The sequence below is a fragment of the Centruroides vittatus genome, unplaced genomic scaffold (assembly GCF_030686945.1).
Source record: "Centruroides vittatus isolate TY-2023 unplaced genomic scaffold, ASM3068694v2 contig_3060, whole genome shotgun sequence".
Lineage (NCBI taxonomy): Eukaryota > Metazoa > Arthropoda > Arachnida > Scorpiones > Buthidae > Centruroides > Centruroides vittatus.
The window spans coordinates 774,722-798,701 of NW_027121964.1; the positions used below are offsets into that span (position 1 = coordinate 774,722).

At 26.8% G+C, this 23,980-nt stretch overlaps 1 protein-coding gene across 2 annotated transcripts in view; it reads left to right on the top strand.

Moving 5' to 3' along the window:
- HnRNP-K (Heterogeneous nuclear ribonucleoprotein K) overlaps positions 1 to 23,980 on the top strand; it is a 137,215-nt gene that overhangs the window by 17,563 nt on the left and 95,672 nt on the right. For both annotated transcript variants that reach the window (XM_067267561.1, XM_067267562.1), the window contains exons 4-5: positions 3,375 to 3,431; positions 22,757 to 22,800. In XM_067267561.1, the coding sequence (XP_067123662.1) occupies positions 3,375 to 3,431; positions 22,757 to 22,800 (101 nt within the window). The remainder of the gene's footprint in view (positions 1 to 3,374; positions 3,432 to 22,756; positions 22,801 to 23,980) is intronic.

Consider the following 23,980-nt stretch of genomic DNA (forward strand, 5'->3'; position numbering starts at 1 on the left):
TGGTCAAAGACCTGTTCCTGGAAAGGAAGGTGATGACTTCCTCTTACCTCCCCAGCAGTTCACAGTTTGCTAATGATCTTCAAAGTTTCAAAGTTGAATATTTAAGATTTAAAAAATGGATTTTTGAAGATCATGTATTGAGAATGATCTATCTGGTGTATTAGAAACTTTCCACAATTTCATCAGAGAATAAGCTACAGCTCTCTCAGGAAATGAGTGAGGAAATACTCATATCTAAACACTTAAAAAAATCTAACATCATCTTTCAAGGAATACTTCTCAAAACCTGGAGAACAATTGGATTGCAAATCCCTTAGAAGAATAATACATTTGAGCTATCAAATTATAAGAAAAAGATTGAAACTTCTGACTGATACTGCTTTAAAACCTGAATTCGAAGAAAAATCTTTTAACTCTTAGGCAGACATGAGCAGAGAATATGAACAGCTTTCTCAGAAAGTATAAGTTTCTATTACCATTTACAGATCTGGAGTTGGTGGAGAGGGTTTTCTCACTCCTGTAAAAAAACAAAAAAGTAGTTCTGTTTGAATGCTTCTTTAGATTTAACACTACATCAGTTGAACCTGATTTCAAAAACTATTTTGTGTATGTATCAAAATGAACTTAAGGATTGCACTGGACAATTTTTGTGTGTTTAATATGTTTTAAAATAATATTTTTAAAAGCTTTTTTAATTTATATTAATAAATGAGGATGTTTGTTTGCTTGTTCGCTATATACTCCTAGTCCATTTGACTAATTCCTATGAAACTCTGCAGTTATGTTTACATTCCTTTAACTTAGATAATAATGTATATCCTACCCCAAAATATCTATTGGATTTCTGTAAATCGATTAATTTCTATCTACCTTTGATTGTTGATTTACATGTTGTGTCATCTGTTGGAAAGAAATTTAAAAAAATAATAAACTAAATATAATTCTTATAAAAAGGATATAATTTTAAAAATATATATTAGTCACTTAATTACTGTGACAATGATACAGTGTGAAATAGATGCACTATATGATTATTGTGACAGGTAGCACCTAGCACTTTCCTGCATGGAATTGAAAGTGTTACCCTGTGAAAAGTATTTAATTTTCCACATCTAACAACTTGGGTTTTTCATTTTTGAATGGTACTTTCTTAATTTTAATAAGTGCCATCCAGTAGCCAAGTGCATAAAACCACCAAACTCAAGTAGGTAATTAATTGGTTTTGGACATGGCTAGTGGACTGGCCACGTGGAGTTTTCCAGGTTTTCTTCATGTAACACCTAAATAGAGTCAGCTTCCAATAAGAGTCTTTCCGGGAGGCATCCCCCTTGGCTGATCACTCGTGTTATGTCCTCATAATCAAATAAACCAAACTAATTCTTACAAACAATTATTTATTGACATCATCGCAATGCCAAACTGCAACTTTTTGTCACAGTGTTCTCAATTTTTTTAGTGGTGGTCTTGCCCTGTATGTCATACTTTTCCTGTTAGCAATACAGTCTTGCTGGTTATCTATCTAACTTTTTTCAAGGGGAAATTTTTGAATTGAAGTAATGTGACTTCCAGTTTAAACTGGAAGTTCATATATAGTTAACCCTGGGCCTCCTGCTCTTAAACTTTTCACATCTGGTCTTGATTTTCATCTGTCCCTTGAGATTAAGGAAGAACAGATGGACAACAGTTGGAATTTATAGACTACAATTTTTTCAAATTGCAGCCAAATAATTTTTCTATAAATGCAATATTTATGAGAATATACTTTCCAAATAGTTTATACAATCTGTTGCAAAAGTATAAACACTTTATTACCACACAAAAGCAATTATTTTTGCATTTTTACAAGATAGTTTTATTTAAACAAGTCATGTGAAGTATTTCGGATGTTAAGGTTAGCAACTTCGATCATGTGTGTGACCATCACAACCAATCAACATGGATCACTTTCCAAATATTAATAGTAGACCAGTATTAAGTAGCAGTCATTGACCATCCTCTCTTCTGGGAGGTCAACAACTACTTCAGCTGAATTACTTCAACCCCCTTCTGCAACAGTTCCTTCTTTCTATTGGACCAGAGGTATGGTGGCATTCAAATAGGAAACTTATATAATACAAGGTTACAGGCAAGCAAAAAATATGTTTTAAGAGGTTTTTGAGGATGCAGAGTTTAAATATTTGGTTGTTTTTTTGCGAAATTTGATTTGTTGGCAGATTACCATTTGATATTTGGTTGTGAGTGGAAGTTTCTTAGAGTTAACATTAGAAAAAATATATGTTAAATTTTTTAAGATGATATATTTTTAATTGGTGTCTACTTGACCATTGATGAAAGTGTGCCATTTCATACCATCTGAGTATGGTGATAAACATGACAATGGTAGGCTTAAATAACCAAGGTGATAAACATGACAATGGTAGGCTTAAATAACCAAATTTTTTTATATGGTATTTGTTTTAATGTTTGTTATATTAGAGTATTTGATTTATATAATTGCAAAGGTTATTTTATTGCACCTGATGACCAATCTAACACATTTTGAAAAATTAAAAATTGCAAAAATAATTGCTTTTGTGTGGTAATAGTGTTTATATTTTTGCCACATATTTTTTAAAGAATTTTAAAATGTGTTAGATTGGGCACTTTTTAGGTATTTGGTGTGATAAACCCTTACGTAAGGTAATCTTTGTAAATATAAAACAAATACTATAATATAATATAATAGAAGGGTTAGAAGTACAAAATAATCTAAAAATCTTAATCTTTGCTACTGTTATGTTTTGCCTAAGCAATGCAGGGCTCATCTGCTAGTTATTAATAAATTAAAGTAACAAATGCAATGTATTAATTAACATAATGTAATTTTTTATGTAGTTTATTCTGAATGTAAATATATATAAGGTCTGTTCATCTTATTATGTCATTGCTTTTTTAATCCCATTATTGAATTATTTATTTACAGTTATAACATGAATTCGAAACAACAGCAATTATTATTACAAATACTTTTCTAGTTGGAAAGTACAATTTAATGAATAGGCTGCCAATGCATATGCTAATGAATAAGATTGGGAATCACTGCCTTAGAGCAAATTTTATACTATTTCATTATGCTGTAGATACTTGTTTAGACTGCAAAATGTGGCAAAACAGCAATGATAGAGTAAAGATAACTAAACAGGAAGTGAAGCATAATTAGAATACCACCTAGTGACCAAATCTAGACCTGTTCATTTTTCCACCTATTAGAATTAAGTTTTTATAAAAAAATCCTTAGTTTTTAAGCGGGATTAATAAATAGTTAATTGAAGTAAAATATTTTTATTTCATTAACTAAATGATTGATTATAATAAATTATTATTGATTCACTTAGAATGCTGGTGCAATTATTGGAAAAGGTGGTTCGAACATAAACAGACTTCGCAAAGATGTGAGTAATCAATTTATAATTTGTTGTTATAAAAATGAAATGACTTTTGAGCTTTGAAAAGTTTCTGTAAAGCCATTGCAATTCTAAAAGTAATCAGTAATTGTTAATACAAACTTTATTACAGGTATTTTGAAAGTAATGGAAACTAACTATATTCTTCCAGTAGAAGTTACAAAGAAATGCAACTATTTGATAATTTAATTTTACCTTAATCATTCTTTTAACTTATGAAGGGAGTTCATTAATTTTTATTTTGAACATATTTTTCAGATTAAATTTTATTAAAATAATATTTTGGATTATAAATATTATCAATTTTATTAAGTTGATGTCAGGAAGCATTTAGAAATAATTTAATATGTTTAATGTAGATAAATTTCATCATCATCATAATGGTCTGTAGTAATTGATTGCAGTTAAAAAGCATTGCCATATTTATATGTATATATTGATAAAAATATTTGAACAAAAATTTCTATAAAATAGAATATGGAAATTTTAATGATAATAGAATCTTTATATTTTATTCTATTTTTTCTTCAGAATTTTTAAATGTGTATATTTTAAATTCTATTGAAATTGTTAAAGCATTGTCAGTTATATTATTTTATATTAAAGTCACAAATATTGCCAGTTTATTTAATTACATCATTATTATTATCCAAATTGATTTTATTAATTAAGACAACAGTGACTTAAACTATGAACTGATATTTAAAAAATTTTACAACAACTTAATTTTTAATACATATTATAAACCTGTTCAATTTTTAAATGTATGAAGATAAATCAATAGAAAATAGAAATTACTAATAAATCAGAAGCAAAATCAGCATATTGGATATTTAAACAATATCTAGCAAGTTAACAAGGATGTTTTTAGTCATTGCTCTTGTACTTGTTAATAATGAAGTTGATATCCTAATTGGTTGATCATTTCTGTCACTAGTTTTTTTTGATTTATTAAGCGTAAATTTTGGCTTTTTTTTTTTTAAATAACTTCATTCACACACGGACACATTAATTGAATATGTAAACTTTTTTATTGTATTTGGAAATGCAATTTGGGTTCTATTAACTCCTCTTTAGTCCTTTTTTACAGATTTTATTAAACAAAAATTAATATTAAATTACTTCACATACACAGTTTACTTAAATTTTTTACTTATCGTATTTGATTATTTAATTAACAGATTGGTATTAAAAACTGGGCAATTAAACTGGATATATTGAAAAACCTTTAAAATAAATAAAATAACATTTAAAAAAATTAAACATCATAAATTGCCTATACCTGTATATGAATAAAAGTACAATTGATAAGATTTAAAAAATAAAGTTGGCTTTAAAAAATTAAAAGGTTTTAAACAATCATAAAAACATAAAATTGCACTGTATGAGAATCAACAAAATTGACATTATTACAACACTGTATTATAAATGGATGGGAGAAGGGAGGAAGGAATTAAGATTAGAAGTCCACTACATACATAAGTAGTAGAGTTCATTGGAGAATGGACTCTACCAATTATGTAGTAATGGTTGCCAGATCTCACTAATGGCTATACCTTCATTTAAATTAATTTTATTTTCTGTTATTTTAATAATTTCTAAATGCTCATATAGTTTCCTTTTAGAGAACTTTAACATCATCTAGTGAGACCTCACAATCTTCCTTGTTACAATGTATGACAACTGCTGAATTGGTGTAATTATATTTTATTGTGCATAAATGTTCTCTTATTCTGATTTTTAATACTCTTCCAATTTTGTCTATGTACTGATATTTTGGTTAGCAACTGCAAAAAATTTTGTATATAATGTTATTTTGTATATCAGATTTTTGGTTAATAATTTCTTTAGTTTTTAACATATTTTTAATAATAATATTAAATACAGGAGCAAGAATAATAATGTATAGTTATAATAACTTTTTAACTGTTTCAAGAACTATGGAGATGAAATTAAATTTGTTATAGATTATTTGAACCACGTAATGTATTTTTCTGTATTAATGTTGTTTAGCCAGTGTTCTATTACTTTATTTGGATAAACATTTAATTTGAAAATTCTGTGTTAAAATTTCTCTATTTAGCTCTACCTGAAAACTTGTACATGCTTTAATTTTTGAGATGTACTGAGTACTTTTATTTATTATTTATTTTATAAAAGTTTTTTTTAATAGAACCCAAAATGCATTTTCGTATACAAAAATAAAATCTACATATTCAGTTAATGTATCCCTGTGTGATTGAAATTACTAAAAAAAATGCCAAAATTTAGGCTTAGTAAATGAAATCTTAATTGTCTAATTCTAGTATTTTTACTAGAAGAATTATCTTTCATTAATTTCATTTGAAGACCTGAAGGAATGTTAAGAACTTAGTAATACATAAGTTTTCAGATATTGGATGAATTTTTAATGTTCATTTTTCATTGGAAAGACCTAATATATTTGTGTGATGAATATTTAATGTAAAGAAATCACATGTGCACACAAACACACAATATATACATGTTAAAAGAAATGAGAAATATCTTATCATATATATACTTAAATTGTTTAAAATTTGAGACAATATAGGAACAACATAGAAGGTATTCAGTTATAAACTAAAAATTTGAAATATTAATAATCTTTTGAAAGTAGCCTTTCTGGTTATTTTTTCAAATATAGGATCAGAATTTATATTCTTTAAAAAACTGAATTTTATGATACTTGTATTCTTTTGATAAAAGTTAAACTAAAAGAATTTGCAAGTGAATGCATTGTGCAAGTTCGTCCTGTATGGCTTTCAATCACAAATGACAGTTTTGAAGAAAATATAATTTTACAAAAATGCAGTAATTGATTCAGTTTAATTCTGTTAATAAAATTCCTTTTAATTGTAGGAATCTAAAAATTGATATATTTGGTTGTGTGTGATTTATAGTTTAGTCTAGTCCATGGGTCTTCAACTTTTTGTCTGAAGAGCCATATATTTACTTGTTGAAAGCTTTGGGGGATGCATAACCACTTACATATATTTACATATATATCAACCCTATATCTGTTATTCATATAATTAATTATTGTTCATTAATGTTTATCTTTTTCAAAAAGATTCCTTTGCAATGAAAGTATATAGTTAATTTAAATTTAATGAAAAACAAAAAAACTAAACATATTTTCGATTTGAAATCTAAAAGTTTAATTTTTTGTACAACTAATGAGCATGTATAAAGTAAAAGAATTTTCAATGAGAAATTTGATACTCTCTATTTTTCACTAATTTATCAATATCAGATTTGGTATGGGATATAGCAATTTGAAGTGAGTTTTCCAAGTATGCATTTTTGATTTGGATTTAACATCCTTCATTCTGGAAAATAACTGTTTGCAGACATAAGTGCTTTCAAAAAGAGAGACCATTTTCAGGGCATGTGATCAGAAATTTGGAAAAGTGTTCTTGTCATGATATTTGAAGTAGAAATCTAACAGTTTTTTTTGAGACAGTATAGGAACATAGAAGATATTCAGTTATAAACTAAAAATTTAAAGTAATCTAACAGTTTAAGCAGTATTGTTGCATTGCAAATCAATTAATTCCATTTGCATGTTACCAGGAACCACCTCAATGGATGTACTGAAGGGAATAGAAAACAGGATCATTGATTTTTTTTGTTTGATTGGAAATCTATAGATCTAGAATCAAGTTCTGCTCTTAGACCCAACAGCAGCTAAGGTGTATTTCATAGCAACAGTACTCATGCATTCTGACAGATTTGGAAAATGTGTGGAGTCATTTTTTTCAAAAACCTACAAATCAGCAGTTTACAAATGGTTTGCTAAATTCAAAGTGGGTGATTTTAACCTAAAAGATGCTCTGATATCCATGTATCCAAAATACTTATGCTGTGTATTTGGTGGAACTGAAATGGAATTGTGTATTATGAGCTTCTTTCACAAAACCAATTAATCAATTCAGATAGTTACTAATCTCAACTTGATCAACTGAAGATGGCAATATCCAAATGTTCCAAATTGGCGAACAGGAAGGGTGTCATATTTTACCATGACAATGCCAGACTGCACATCTCTTTGAAAATGCAACAAAAATTGCTGGAAATATGAATGGAAAGTTTTACCTCACCCATCTTGTTTATCCAACTTTGCAGCAATTGGATTGTCATTTATTCCAGTTCATGCAGAATTCCCTTTGTAGTAAAACTGAAAATCTGGAGGCCTACAAAAATCACTTGCAGTTTTTCACACTGAAAACAGAAAATTTCTTTCAAGATGGAATTAGGAAACTGCCAAATAGATGGCAAGAAGTCATTAAAAACAATGGTGCATAATTCACTGATGAGAGCAAAGTATAAATTTTAAAATGTAATGGTATCTCATACTTAAAACACTTCAGAGTTCAAATGCTAAATTTGACAAAAATTTACTTTGGGTTTGAATGATTCTTCAAACTTCTGTGTACACAGTGAAAAAATACACTCAAAGTATAAATGCAATCTGTTGTGCACTCAAGTTTTTCTTGCTCTCATAAGCTAGTATGATAGGGCTTTTTTTACTTTATTTTTGGTATCTGTGGTTATATATATTAAGTGTTATTTGTCAATGTTTAACAATTTCTTCCTGTATTCTTTCTTTATTGGCAGCTTTTGGGTACCCTTTGTTTTTTATTCTTTTCTAAATTTCCTGAACAGAATCTTCTAAACCACATTAGACATGTTTAAATTTTAAGAACATCTTCCTTGTACATATCACAAATTTTTATACTGTTTGTACAGCATTACATCTTTTCCAAAACTCATAAAGCATAATATGCCTGATATGCTTATTATGTTAAGACAACTTAAATTGATTTTATTCAAATGAAATGCAAATTAAAAAGTTTAAGCTTCTAATCAAAGAATACAATCTACGATTAGCAGTAATGTGTTATATTTCATAACTGTTATAATTAAATCACACATCTATGTTAAGTAATGATAGCTGTTAAAAATATGGATAATCTCTGTTCAACCCAATATAATCTTTATTTATTAACCATGGTATCAAATAAGTGTGTGGAAACAATGGTAATAAGTCTAAGAGGAAAGTTATATCAACAGTTGAGACAAAAAAGGAAGTGATCATGAAGCTTCAAAGCTGTACACGTGGTCCATCTGGCAGCCATATTTGAGATGACAAAGTGAACAGTATATGACTAGTAAATGCAATTTCCATTTTATTTTACAGTATTTATATAGTTGATTTATTATTTTCATTTTTTAATTTATTATCAAGGTATTTTATTATTATTTTTACCTTAAATTATATGTATTTTCTGTTTTAAGTTTATGAAATAGGTATTGTTTTTTGGGAATGGATTAATTTGCTTTCTATTATTTCTAATAGGAAAGTTGTTCAGACTTCAAATGATTCAGAATTCAAATGGTCTCTTGGAATGAATTAGATTTGAAGTACAAGGCATCAGTGAATTATTTTTTATTTTCTCTAAAAATTGCTACATACTATCTGGAGAGTCCAGTATAATTTGAATAATTTTTATTCTGTTTATTTAAAATATTTTTAAAAAGTTAGCTGCTGTTATACTGAAAAACAATTTTTTTTTATTTGGGTTATACAGTTGATACCTGATGTCTTTTGTATGCTTTAGACAAGTTCAGAGATTCATTTTTCATGTACACAGGTTTCTGTTTTGTAAAGGGTCTGTTTTTAGACAAGTTTTACTTTATAACATGAATAAATGCAAAAATATAGTAATTTTTTTATAATTTGTTGTTGTTGTATGTAGTATGTTTTAGAAGAGAGATTCCTGCATCTTAACAAATATATCAGATAACAAATTACAATGGGTCTATTGCAGTTTGTTACCTTTACTATTATAATTTCTTCTTATATACTGAAAGCTGAGTTTGAAAATTTTTCTACATTTTTTTTCCCTCGAAATATTGAAATAATTTACATTGCATCTCTCTTGCCAAGAAAATTTCTACACAGTTACTGGACAGATGTTTTTAGTAAAGTTGCATTTATTAGCTTTTGATTTGGTATGTTCATTCTCTGCACAGTGGCTACAGTATATTCTAATCTTTTTAAATTAAGTAATTTTTAAGTCTTAATCTGTGAAGTTTAATACTATTAAGATTTTATAATTATCTGTGCTACTTTACAACAGTTTATTATGTATATTAATTATGCCATAATTTTATTTTATAAATTCATGTTTTAAAACAAAAATTTCATATTTGTTTTTATTTTGGAGCTAATTTGTTATTTGCTTGGAGATGATCATAGTGCCTAAATGACGTCACCTTTCTAATACTTTGTTGATAAATAAAGTAATAAAAAATAAAAAGTAAAGATGAATCCTGTATAATAATAATGCAACTGCTAGTGAAAATATGGCTAAAAGGTCAGATAAAGTTATAACATTAAAAGAAAGGATGGAAGTTATGTAATCGTTTGTAGTGATTTAAATATGATCTATAAACAACAATTATGAAAAACTTGATGAAATAAAAGATAATAAAAATTTTGAGGAGGAGAATTGCTGTAACTTAAATATTCATGACCATATGATTATACTCATATGGATTCATTTATTTTTATTACAGAATATGTTTCTGTATGATGTTTAATATACAGGGTGTTTTTTTATCTTGAGACAATGAAATAACTTTGTCTCATTATTTTGAGAAAAATGTATCTAGAAAAGTTGTAGGGTTTCAAAGGCTCAATCAATTGGTGACCTTCGATGTGACCTTGACCTTCAAGGTCATTTGAGGGTCAAGTCTGTTTTTTCAATGGGAACACACATTTTTGACCCCGGCAATGGAAAGAGCAGGAAATTTCACAACCAGATATACCTTTGACCTTATGGTTTAGGTCAAAGGTCACGATTATTTTAAGGTTTAAATTATAAGCTTTTTCTAATGGGAAACCATACTTTTTATTACTGGAATGGGCAGGGAGGTAAAAGTTACATTTACATGGAAAGAGCAGGAAATTTCACAATCAGCCACGACCTTGAGTGCCCCAAATTTGACCTCTGAAGGTCATCTCAAGTGTGATAATTTTAAGCACGGCTCAACAAATGCATCGAAGTGGAATGGCATTATTTTGAACCTTTGTTATAAAATTTTTCCCGAAACCAGCATTTCAGCAAATGGCAAGAAGTAAGGTGACTCTCAAAAAACAAGCACCACGATAATGAGAGGTAAAGGGACTCACTGAAAATAAGCATCTCAAAGGGAGCAGAAAACTACTACTTCCACATTGTTACTCCTGAATAGTGCTAAAAGTAGTGAATGCTTATAAAGGTCAAAGTAATAATGTCATGAAAAAATGTAACTTTACCTCCCTGCCCATTCTAGTAATAAAAAGCATGGTTTCCCATTAGAAAAAGCTTATAATTTAAACCTTAAAATAATCGTGACCTTATACCTTTGACCTTATGGTCTAGGTCAATCTGGTTGTGAAATTTCCCGCTCTTTCCATTGCCAAAGTCAAAAATATGTGTTCCCATTGAAAAAACGGACTTGACCCTTTAAATGACCTTGAAGGTCAAGGTCACATCCAAGGTCACCAATTGATTGGGCCTTCAAAACCCTACAACTTTTCTAGATACCTTTTTCTCAAAATAATGAGATCCAAATAAGTTATTTCATTGTCTCAAGATGAAAAAAAACACCCTGTATATTAGACTTTTTTTGTATTTCATGACTGAGTCTCAATTTTTTTTTTATTTCAAACTAACAAATTAAATTAACATAATTTAATCTTCATTTATACTGGTCTGATGTGTCAAGATTTCCTGGTTTTAAACAAGACATTACTGTATAATAAACTTAATTTTACTATATTTATACTAATCTCATAATTTATATTCACGAAATTCTATTAGTAGTTAGCAAATAGATTGATTACAAATAATGAACATATAATGTTCATTGGTAAATAATAACATATAATATTTGAAAAGTGAAAATTTGCATAATCTTCTTGGAAAAATGCCAAAATATCTTAAAAATCAATATATTTTTATGAATTATGCAATTTATACAAATAAATATGGTATGTGGAAAGTCATTTATTTTATCTTCATATTAATAAAATTTTATTGTTACACATCAAAATTTGCATTTTTTTCCTTGTTAAATTCAAAATAACGAAAAAATTGAAATTGATAATGTTTTTAATTAATAGAGGTTAGAATAAATAATAAATTATTTGACAGTAAAATTTTGTGTATATAACCAAAATTATTTTAGCATTATTTAAATAGATTTGTTTTCAGTGATGACATTTTATAAATTATAGATATTTTAATATTAAGTAATTTAAACCTGCAATTTTCTTTCAGTGAATTGCACCACACTTATGTTTTTATGTAAACAATTAATTTCCCTTTATGAAAGCATACTAAGTTTACCCTTTTTCACAAAATCCAGTCATTTCTCAAAGTATGTTTTGATTTAAATTTAGTTTAAATTCACTATAGCAAAAAATAAGTAATTTGAAAAAATTAATGTAAAAAAATTTAATAAGTTGTTTGTTTTAAATAACAGTGTGTGTGCATTTAATAGTTATTATGCTATATTGGATTTTTACTATTTAGTTTTCTGATTTTTACAGTGAAGTCTGTAGATTATAATTTTATTGCAAAAAAAATATTTCAAGAACACAAAAAGAAAAACAGATTTCACTGTGTTTGAACAATTTTTTAAATTAAATTACTAAGTCCAAAACTGAGATATTCTATAATTAATAAAGCTCAAAAGTAATGCAATAATTTTTCTTCAATTTTTTTTATTGGGAAATTGACAAAATGATTGAAAGATTTTGAACAGATAAAAATTTGGTATGAGTGTAATCGAAAGCAAAATATGAGGACACCTTTGCGTAAATTTTGCAATGATTGTAAGTTAATTTGTTAATGAATTATTTTTTCATTGAACAGAAAAAATCTTAATTTTATTTATTATCATAATTTTTATTGAATAAAATGGTAGTAAAATTATAACAAATGCTTCTGTTGTTTTAAAAATACTATTTTTGTGTAACATTTGGACCTTGGATGCCTTTTTTAATTCTAATTGGGATTGAGGTATGGGTTTTTTTCTTTTATTTCCATGTTAAAGTTTACATTAAAGCAGTTTTGATAGCATCAACTCTGTACCAAATAAATTTCAATCTCACTCTCAACAATAATTTACCAAAATATTGATGATTATCACCTGCATCCATTTTTAATTGCATAGCACAAAAATTTAACTAGAACAATATTAACTAAAGTTAAAGTTTTTTATCGTAAAATTCTTACAAATCTTATTTTATTTTCTATTGTTTTATAATAGATAATGTTCTTTTAGAACTATATTTTATAAAAGTACTTTGCAAATTTTAATAAATTGCTTCAATAATATATTGAAAATATCACTGTGCTTTATTTTTAAAATTTATATAAAAATGTAACCATAAATTTTATTATTATTATAACTTAAGAATTAAAGTAAATAGATTTCATAAAAAGTTGTTAGTTTTTTAAAAAGTAGTTTAATTTTAGTATATTAAGTATTTGAATACAAAAATATTTAAAATTAAAATATTTGATTGCATAACATTGTTAATCTAAGTGAAAATAAAAAAAAAATATTGGATCTGTAATCAATATTCAGTTTTATTATGAGCATTATCTATTATTTCTGAGATTGTTATATTGATTACCTCAATTTTAAGTTATTTTAGGGACATCAATATAATATATATATTATAGTTGTTGATAAAAATTGTTAATTTATGCTGTGCTTTGTGCTTTCTTTTAAAATGTAATAGTAACATGTTTGATTGGAAAAGAGTAAAGGGGTAAAATACCTTAAATAAAATAAAAATATTAATTTAATTCTAGTGCATTAGTAAAGAAAAGGTTAAGACATAGAAATTTAATACATACAAACATAAGAAATAATGTAAACAATTGTCTAATTTATTAAAAACAAATTCTAGTCTTTCATTGCGATTGACAATGCACTGACAAAACTTCAAATTTAAAGTAAAATACCGTATTTTACGGACTATAAGACGCACTTTTTTCTTTGAAAAATTGCATCCAAAATTCAGGTGCGTCTTATAGTCCGTAGCGTCTTATAGGCTTTTTTTTTTTAATTGCTTAAAAATTAAGGTGCATCTTATAGTCTGTAAAATATGGTATATCTAATAGCAATATGAATAATAATGTACAGTATTCTGGCAAAAATTATTTATTACAGTTCTTTTTTTGAAAGAAATCACTTATTTTGCTTCATTTTACATAATTTTTTTTAATACTGTTAAATCCTGTTTGCTTGATCTTCATCAGTTGAAAAATTTCTTCAGGTTACATATCTAACCATGTCAATGCTTCATTGTGCATAGATACAATGAAGCATTTTTCATTAATTGTGCTTTTCTATTTTTACTGTTATAAAACTAAACACTAATGTTTATAACCAGATAGCTCAATAAACAGCCCTATAGAAGATAAATTGACAATTGCCCTATAGAAGATAAATTGACAATTGCAAAAAACTTTAATTTCTGGAATTAATGCACAGTGATATTGATTTCAGTTAAATGATTTTTTGGATAATTGATGATCTACTGTACAACAATCTGTAAACACAATTACGTGAAAAATTATTTTAAAGTAATTTAAAACTTTAGATTATTAAAAAAAGAAACCACAAAGCTTTCGTTTTGATATGATAATATAGCACATTTAAGGAAAAAAGTAAAAATGTTATATACTACACTTTTAAAACAAAAGTATATTTGTTAAGTCTAGATACCATGTTTAAAAAAATCTCTTATTTCAGATACTAAATATTACTGTTGCTTTATTGTCTTGATAATTTTGATTAAGTATTTTGTACATGTTACTTTGATATTAAATATACATTTATGATATTACTTTAGGATAAAAAAAATGAGTCATTCTATATCTCTAAATATGTATAGCTCATATTTCAATTTTTTATATTAGAGGAGTTTTATATCTTTATTTAGAAGTTCATTGTTTTTTCCTGATTAGAAATATTTTGTAGAAATTTAACTCATGTTTATATAATTTAGTCTAAGGTAAAATTGATTTCATTATACAGGGTGATTCATTTGGGACTGAACACTTATTATGTGGAATATCTTGGTATAAAATGAAAAGATAAGCATGAAACACAAAATAGAACAATTCTATATTTTATGATAAAACAGTAAAAGATACATTCTTTTACATCAATGTTATTTAGGTATGACTGTTTAATCATGAGATATTGAACAAAATAAGTATTTAGCCTGAATGAATTACTCTGTACATCGTTTTGCTTAACATTGCAGTTTCCAAGAACATGTCAACAATGTTAAGTTAAGACTTGCTGTATTACAAATTTGCAATAATAATGGAAATAAAATATTATTATTTTGCAGATTTTCTATAAAACTATGTTTTTTATTTAATTTAGTAGTTGAAGAGCTATTTTGTATTAGCAAACTAAAAAAGAAAAATATTTAATCTAGTATATGGGACACACAGACTAAATTTGTAATTAACCTATGCCGAACAAACTTTAAAATTTGATGATATATATAAAACTTTTTTATTCAAATATAATTAAGTGAATCTTATTGGATATTAATACAGTAGAGAGTCGTTTATCTGAACACTGGTTATCCGAAACATCAGTTATCCAAACGCTTTCCAGTCGGACTGTGTCGTGCTGAATCGAACTTTTTTGATACTAGATTTACTTCTAAAGTATAATTTTTTGTTTTTATATTTTTCAGCATATTTATTTTGTTTGTACAAAATAAAGAGATAATTTTTAATGATACGATAGCCTCGATTATTATTATAAAAATTTTTGTTAGGCTTAAAATCGACGAAAATTCAACACGAAGCGACATGCAATGTAGAAAAATTCAACACGAAGTGAGACGCAATGGAGAAAAATTTCAATATCGGACAGGTTAATATATTTTTTCGTACATAATCGGTTATTCGAACAACCCCAGTCCCCAATTGATTCGGATAAACGATACTCTACTGTAATCATAAGTCATTCACTAAAAGAATGTTTTTGATCAGGTTGATTGCTGAAGATAAAAATGTATGACCAAGTGAAAAGAGTTTGTCAATAGACAAACAACAGACAAATTGATCAAATCTCTTTTATTCAGATGACACATTTGACATCCAAGAAAGATGGAAGGATCAACTGTAATGGATGGAGTGGTGATGTAGGAAATTTTCAAAGATGGTGGATTTCGTTATGATATATTCAAATTCAGTATATATGTGAAAGAATGGTTGTTGTCTGTATATTCAGTTTGTTTCATATACAGGAAACCCTCATTAACTTGAACTTGGGTAGTTTGAAATTTCATTAGTTTGTAAGTGTACTTTTGTCCTGGCCAGGGATATAGACTTGCATGTTAAGGAATTTGGTTAGTTCAAAATGTGACTACTTTGTAATTCGAAGTGAAAGTTCTGTGCAAACTGAATATTCATGTGTTAATTTGTTCATTTAGATTGAACTGCCTTCATTCTATAAGAAAACAGTAGATCAAGAATAACTCTAAACTGGCCAATCTAACTTTGCATTAATAGTAACATATTTTCAGATGTCACCTTACATATGAATTACTTCTTTTTTCTCTTATTTCATAAAATACAGCTGAGTTTTGGGATTGGAAGATTGGGCTACAAGTAGCCCAAAATATTAGTAGTCTTCTAGGCTACTACTTTTTGGGTTGTTTTAAAAATAATTTGGGTTACATTTTGAGGAATTTTGCTTTACTTTTTACAAAATCTATTTTTGTTTTATAAAATGGTTAAGTATAAGTAGCTGTATACTTTACCTTTTTACTTTACATAGTAGATTTTAATATGTTGTTTATTCATTATTAAAACACTCATTATTAAACAGCAGTATAATAATAAAATTACAAATTGTAACATTATTTATTGATTAAAAAAATCACGAAACATATATATATATATATATATATATGCCAGTGGTCGTCAGCATGGGTGTCAGCCGCCCGGGGCAGAGGAAAATTTCTCTGCCCCCTTATTTAGGTATCTCAATTCAAAAGACTAAAATATACAGTAATTCTAAAGAACTTTTTGGCAAAGAACAGTCATCATTATTGTGTATTGTACAGGTGTATTGTGTATTTATTATGAAATTTTGCCGTCTGGGGTGGGCTGCCCCCCGTACGCTATGCCACTGATATATGCATAAGATTTATATGAGCATATTAACTTTTTTCATAACATAAAAATCTAGTGTAATCTATATATATTAATATAATCGAGATGGGTTGATAATAATAATAATAAGCACAGAGCCCAAATGGTTAGGAGTTAAAATTTGGTACACAGTTAGGGTACGTCATGAGAACATACACTAAGAAGGGATTTTTCGAAATTCCCTCTGTGGGGGAGAGGTTGTTAACACTTCTCCCTGTAGGGGAAGTATTAACAATGGAAGTGTTAAGAGAAAGCAACATGCAAGATTTACAGGCGCAGGTGCAGTTTTTTGCGTTTTTGCCGGAAATCAAACATATTTTTAGACCCATCTAAAAACTTTCTAATTAGTCTGGAAACAGGGGGACCTAATCCTTGCATTCTGTGAAAACGGGTAAGATTGGCTGTAATGTAATAATCTTAACTTTCGCTATCATTACTTTTTGCCCGAGCAACACTGGGCTTATCTGCTAGGAATAATATAAATGTAAAAGAATTAAAAATTAATAACTAATAAATTAAAAACGGGTAAAGGGAGGTTTGTGCCTGAATTTGTTGAGCCACAAGTTCTGTGTTCACTAATAAATATGAAATATTTTGAATAATTTTTTAAAAGTTGCTCATGGGCCACAAAAATTCTTTTGTGGGCAGCAAGTTGGACAGCCTTCTATTAAAAATATGGACCAAGGGTACATTCCTACTTTATCACTCAATCCATTACACTTAATTCCTCTATCTTGGCTGTCAATCTAGGACAGTTGAAGAAAAGAAAGATTTGATTGATTGTTTTCTGTGTGCATGGTTCTGAATTATAAGTGAATCTTTGAGATATTACAGTAGAGCATCGATTATTTAACCCCCGATCAACCGTCACATCTGTTAACCGACCGGTTCTAGTTGGCAAATTCAAATGTCTGCTAGTGATGTTGCGCTACAATATTTGGTTATGTCTTGGTTACTTTAATATTATTTTTATTAAATTTTTGTGTGTTTTAGCTGGCAACATTGGCACGACCATGAAAGGAAGGCCAATATTTAAACCAGGCTTAATTTTATTTAACGACGCTTCCAATTGCTGTTTTAAAACATGTGCGAGATTTAGCTGCAAAAAAAATGAGGGTCGGCTGTGAAGCAAAAAAAAATTTTGGACTTCTTTTTCTAATGTATAGGCCTACTTTATGTAAAATATGTAACCTGAATACCCGAATATATTTTTTTGTTTTATACTGTATTTATTTTGTGCAAAATAAAGAAATAATTTTTAACGATACGATAGCGACAATTATTATTTAAAAAAAAAATTTGTTAGGCTTAACATCGATGAAAATTCAACGCAAAGTAGGTTAACTATATGTAGGTTAATAGCGATATACTAATATACTATACTAATAATGTATTTTTTCATACTTTTCAGTTATCCATTTTTTCAGTTATCTGACCAACCCCAGTCCTCAATTGAGTCGGATAATTGATGCTCTACTGTATTATCTATGAAATTAAGTGTTTTTATGACATTATAGTAATAATGTGAAGAAGTGATATCTGACAGTAGAAAATGAAATCTAGCTTTATTTTTACTTTCCCAGCTGTTATATATAATAGAGGGAAGATATGGCAATTGGTCAAAAAAATAATCCCTTCCAAGATTTTTTACATTTTTGGACTCAGAACACCTTGAAATGATGAGAAATGGAAAAAAAATTTGGTGGTAATTTCTGTATGTATGGATATTAGTGTGTGGGGGGCACAATTTTGTTCACTTTCTTTGAAGCTTAACAACTCCTGTGTTTTTGTTGAATATTTCAGAAAATTTGCAGGGAGGTTTGTTTATTAGGGGGATTGATGCTATTACATTTTGGTGATTAAAGGTTGAGGGAGTGGGGAGATAGAGGGGATCTTGTGTATCTCTAGTAGGGTCAGACTTAATGACAATTTTTACTTGTTAGCATTTACAATTTTTTATAAAACCTATCCCTACCCTCAAAATTAAGTTTTTTGCCATTTTATAATAATTAAAAATATAAAATGTTTTTAAAATAAAATGGTGCTATCAAAATTTTAAATGTTGCTGGGAAAGTTGAGCAACTTGTTGCTATTTTATTTAATTTATGATGGTTGTTAGATTTTATGGGAAAGATATAGGCCACTTTTCATTAACTGTATATGTAAAGTTGATTTATTGAATGAAAATGATTTGCCATGTAAAAAATAGTGTGGAAAGTGTTGGAATAGAGCAGTGATTCTGAACCTTTTTTTGTCATGGTACACTTTTAATAATTTAAAAATTTGGCGGCACACACTAATACTTTGTACAGTTACTTTGGTAAGTACCACAGGACGTCATAACAGTGATTTTTAAACGCGGTTGGTTAGCGCACATTGTCTAAATGCTTTGGTAACTACCGGCAGTTACCAGTAACACTGGTTACAATTTCCAAATGCATCCTAGGAAGGTAGAACCTATTGAACTACTTGTCTGACGTCGCTTATGTACAGGTATTCGCAGTGGTGGCACATTTCAAAAATCTTGCGGCACAGTGGTTGAGAATCACTGGAATAGAGAAACAAAAGTTAATATTTGAAGTGTACCAAGTTTTAAGTGTACTGGAAATAGATAAATTTTGATCATATTTCATTATTGTATTATAATGAAATATGATCAAAATTTATCTATTTCCTATGTACAGTACCTATTTATCTAAAATTTATTTATTTTCTGTATTCTAATAAAGATGTATCATACAATGACAAGACACTATTCTCAATAATAAAAAAATAGTTAAAGTATCACTTTTTCTTAAATATTTTTTCGAAATAAAAATGTTTTTCATTTCAATTCTACAAATGAATGTTAACATGTTTAACTGTTCAAAATAATTTTTTTATTCAGCACTTTAATGACAAAGTTACATCTTGGATCTTATTTTTTTAATTGCACTTTAACTTCAAATACTTTAACTTTTTTGTAAATGATAATTTGACTTGTATATTTAATCAGTCTAAATTAAATTATCTTATATCATTTTTTATAAAAAATATTGTTTTGAAGACATCCCAATATAGTTTAAATACTAATGAATTAAAACACTCACAAGCAGACCTTGCAGATCTGATGTCATGTATCTTGATGAAATTTTTTGAGTGGTCATGCAGTACTAATATACACATCAAGTAAAAGGTTTTTTCACCTGGTGTGTATGTTTGAAAGATAGAAGGATCTGTGGCATATAGTCAAGCATGTAGACAGTTCAACAAGTTCTTTGGTAGCGCTGTGGCAAAGTTGTGGTACTGTCATTCAATGCTATATTTTTGTTCTGGATTGTTCCTGAGGCATACAATTTATTTCTTGTTTTATTTGTTAATTTTTCATTACACTTCATTTTTAATTTAATGTAATCAAGTAAAATTAATTAATTAAAATAAATTCAATTATTTTCATATTTCACTATTGTCAAGTATTGACAATCATTTTAAAATCCTGTTAGATTTTCTTAAAGTTACATTTTCTAGATACCCAGAAACCATACTACAAAAAAAAAACACTCCTTAGATGATCATAGAAGACAACATGTGCAAAACATACTATGACTGAGCAATAATCGCAAACACAACAAATTCATAAAATTCATTGACAAATGAAACACAATTAGTTATGTCATAGACAGCTGTACATAATGAAATATTCCTTTACCTACATGAAAGAGAAAAAGAACCATTTAGCTAATGAAAATAATGAACCTTGGATTTTTTTCTATGTAAATTTTTGGAGTAGGAAAATACTTTAAAGAGTATTTCCGACAGGATTATAGAATGATTGCTGCAGTTGAGTTAATTATTTTTATATTTTATCATCATGATTTTAGTGAAATGTAAAATTATTTCAATTTAATATAATGAGATAAAATATTTTATGCTTTTCAAATTTTAATAGAAATAAAATTACCTTCTTCTCAATACTGGAAAGAATTAAAAATACACTTTAAAGGTTTTTTTTTAAAGTCCAGTAACAAAATAAAAAAATTTTAAAAACCGTTTTTGACTTTACTCGAGGTCTGTCTCAGGTCTTTAAATTAACAATATTCCAAATTGGAATGTGCAGAATAACTTTTCAAAATGTTACTTTTTTAAATGGTGATAAATATAAATTTAACACATTAATAAAAAATTGTCGGCACGTCCCGGTTTATCGTAAAAGCATTGCCATGCGTACAACATTGTTCTTCCATCCTAAAGTTTATTTTCCAGTCAGGTCAGCCTTGTATATTTTCAATGCTTCTACAGTTCTAATGTGATCTGTTAGAAATGATTGCCTTATTAATGTGGCATTTTGGAGATTGGCTCGCATGTCGTGCTCAGTGGTGTAAAAAGTTAAGACTTGAGGCAGACCTTGAGTTAGGTCGAAAACGATTGTCAAAAACTTTTTACGCTAAAAAATTTTGTTACTGGACTTTAAAAGTTTTTAAAGTGTATTATAATAGGAATTTGTTAGATTTATAGTAATTGTATTTATTATTTACAGTAGAAATAATAATAAATTCAAATAATAAATTACAGTGCTAATATTATTTTTGAATAAATAAAAATGATTAACCTGCTAGCCTCATTGTTATGATTACAGATTCATCATACACCTAATTACTAATTAATAGACAATAACAGATTATATGCTTATATCAAATGATAAAAATGATTAGTTGATTTAAAATGAATTATTAACTGTAGAAAGTTTTTTTTTTATTACAAACTGTAACAAACTTACAAACTGTTGTATTGAAACATTTAAGAATATTTTTTAGGTTGTTTGTTTTATATATTATATTTAAGAAAAATGTTTAAAAGTTATAGTTTATTGGTGAATTGATAGAAATTTTAATTATAAGTTATAAGCTTTTTAAAATTTATGATTGATTAGTAAAGCATAATTTATATATTCTGTTTAGAAAGACTTGATATCATCAACAATCATTGCATGTGAATATATGTATGAATATATGGATATACATAAACATCTGTTCAAAAACTTTTATAAAAAATTTATTATTTTAATACATAGAATATTTAATGTTCTTTAGTACTATATTTTTATAATTTAATTTCTATTTATATAATTATGTAAATAGTGTAATAATTATATTGAGTTTTATGTAAGAAGAATTCATTTCTTTTGAAACAATAAATTCACTTCAATTAAATTTATTGAGAATATTAACTTTAAAAATGAGGAGAAGAAATATCAAAATTAATAATTTTTAAACTAATTTAACAAAATTACATAAACCTTAAAAATGTATTAACGTCCATTTAAAAATGCTAATTTTTGTTACTTTTTTGTAATTTTAATATAAATATGATTTTGTTTTTAATGTCATTAATAAACAAAAATATTTATTTCTCTTAAAGTTTTATTTATTTTAACAACAATTTTTATTTTATTTTAAAATTAATTTAATTATTATTTTTTAAAACTATCTTATATATTTATTATTATTATCATTGTTATTATTATTATTATTATAAAAATACTGAAAGTTAAATTCATAAATTATATATTTTAAATTACATCACTAAATTAAGAATAATTTGCACAGATTAAATGCACAGATTTTTTTTACACTTTATTTAATCATTACCTCCTTTTTTAAACAAACTATGTTATTAATAACATCTACTTATTATAAATACCATTATTTACATAGAAGTAAAAGTAATTTATTTCGTTACCCTTTCTCCCCTTTTCATGCCCTGTCCATCATTGCCTGGTCCCGGCCCTGGCCCTGCTACCTGTGATGTACTTCATACCTCTGCAATTGAATGGCCTGATCCAAATGAAACAATTTTCCTGCTTTACTTATGGTATCTTCTGGATAAACAAACCATGGGGTGTTATGTTTGTGAATTCTTCTGTATGATAATCTACATGGAAAATCAAATATGATCATCTGTCAACATTGATATTGTTTCTGTTTATATGACATCATTTGTGCCCACGCCCATGCCCCCTTTTCTCTTGAACTTTAACCCTGCGGAATGTGAACCCTCCAGTACAAAGCAAGTGTTACAGTGCCCGACTGCCCTGGCCCTGAACGGTATGAATCAGACGCCAATCCTATTCAATGTTATAGAATATTTTTTCTTTTTTTTTTTTTTTAACCATTTAAGTGGTCATTAGTAGAGAATTTCACATTTATGATAGCTTTTAATTTTAATTTAACATTTTGACATTTCTTATCAGGTGATTTATTATTATTTTTAACTTCTGTTTTGTTCATGTGATAAATAAATTCTTCTAATACAGGTAAAATTAATTTAAATTTTTTGTTCTACTTAAAGACTATAATCATTTAATATGCAAATATTAATGTAATATTTGCAATTAAATTGGGATGATGATAAATTCAGATTAGTTTAAGAAATAAAGTTAATTTAAATCAGTATTAATGATATAAATGTTTATAATGTCAAAATTACAACAAAAATTTGGGTGTAAATTTTAATAGTTTTAATTATAACTTAAACTAATTCAATTTCATATTTAATCTTATCATATTCATATAGGTTTATTAAAATATTGTAAAATTATAATATCTGTAAAGTATGGTAATTAAATTTGTTGTCATAAAAATTGTAATAATTATTTCTTTGGAATCTCTTTTAATATTAAAATTTTGATTTGTATAAAATTGATATTGTTGATATTAAATTATAATAATCGGATACCTTTTTTCATATAGAATAATTACTTTGCTGATTTTACAGATATTATTAGTACATTAAATATTTAAAATCCATAAATCCTCAAATTTAATTTTAAATATTTTATTTTATTTCATGAATTTTGTGAACAAAAACTTTTATTTTCAGAGTAAAGAATATAAAAAAAATATATATGTATAAAAAAGTATGTTGAGACATTTGTTGTTATAAACAATGAAGTTCAAAAAAATTAAACCAATCTACATTATGCCTTTTCTCATACTTTGTTACAGTTCTTTTGCATTTTTTGTATTATACATTTAACTTGCTTTTATATTAAAAAGAAGTTAATGTAATTTAATATAAAAAAGTTTTTATAAAATTTTATATCAAAAAAAATATTGAGATATATCATTAAATATTTAGTGATTATCTTAGATAATCAAACATTAATTAGTGAGAGAACTGAAATTTTATTTATTGATTATTTTGAAACATTATAAAAAGTATATTTATATACATATATATATATATATCTGATTAAAGCATTAAATTTACATTTCATATATTAAA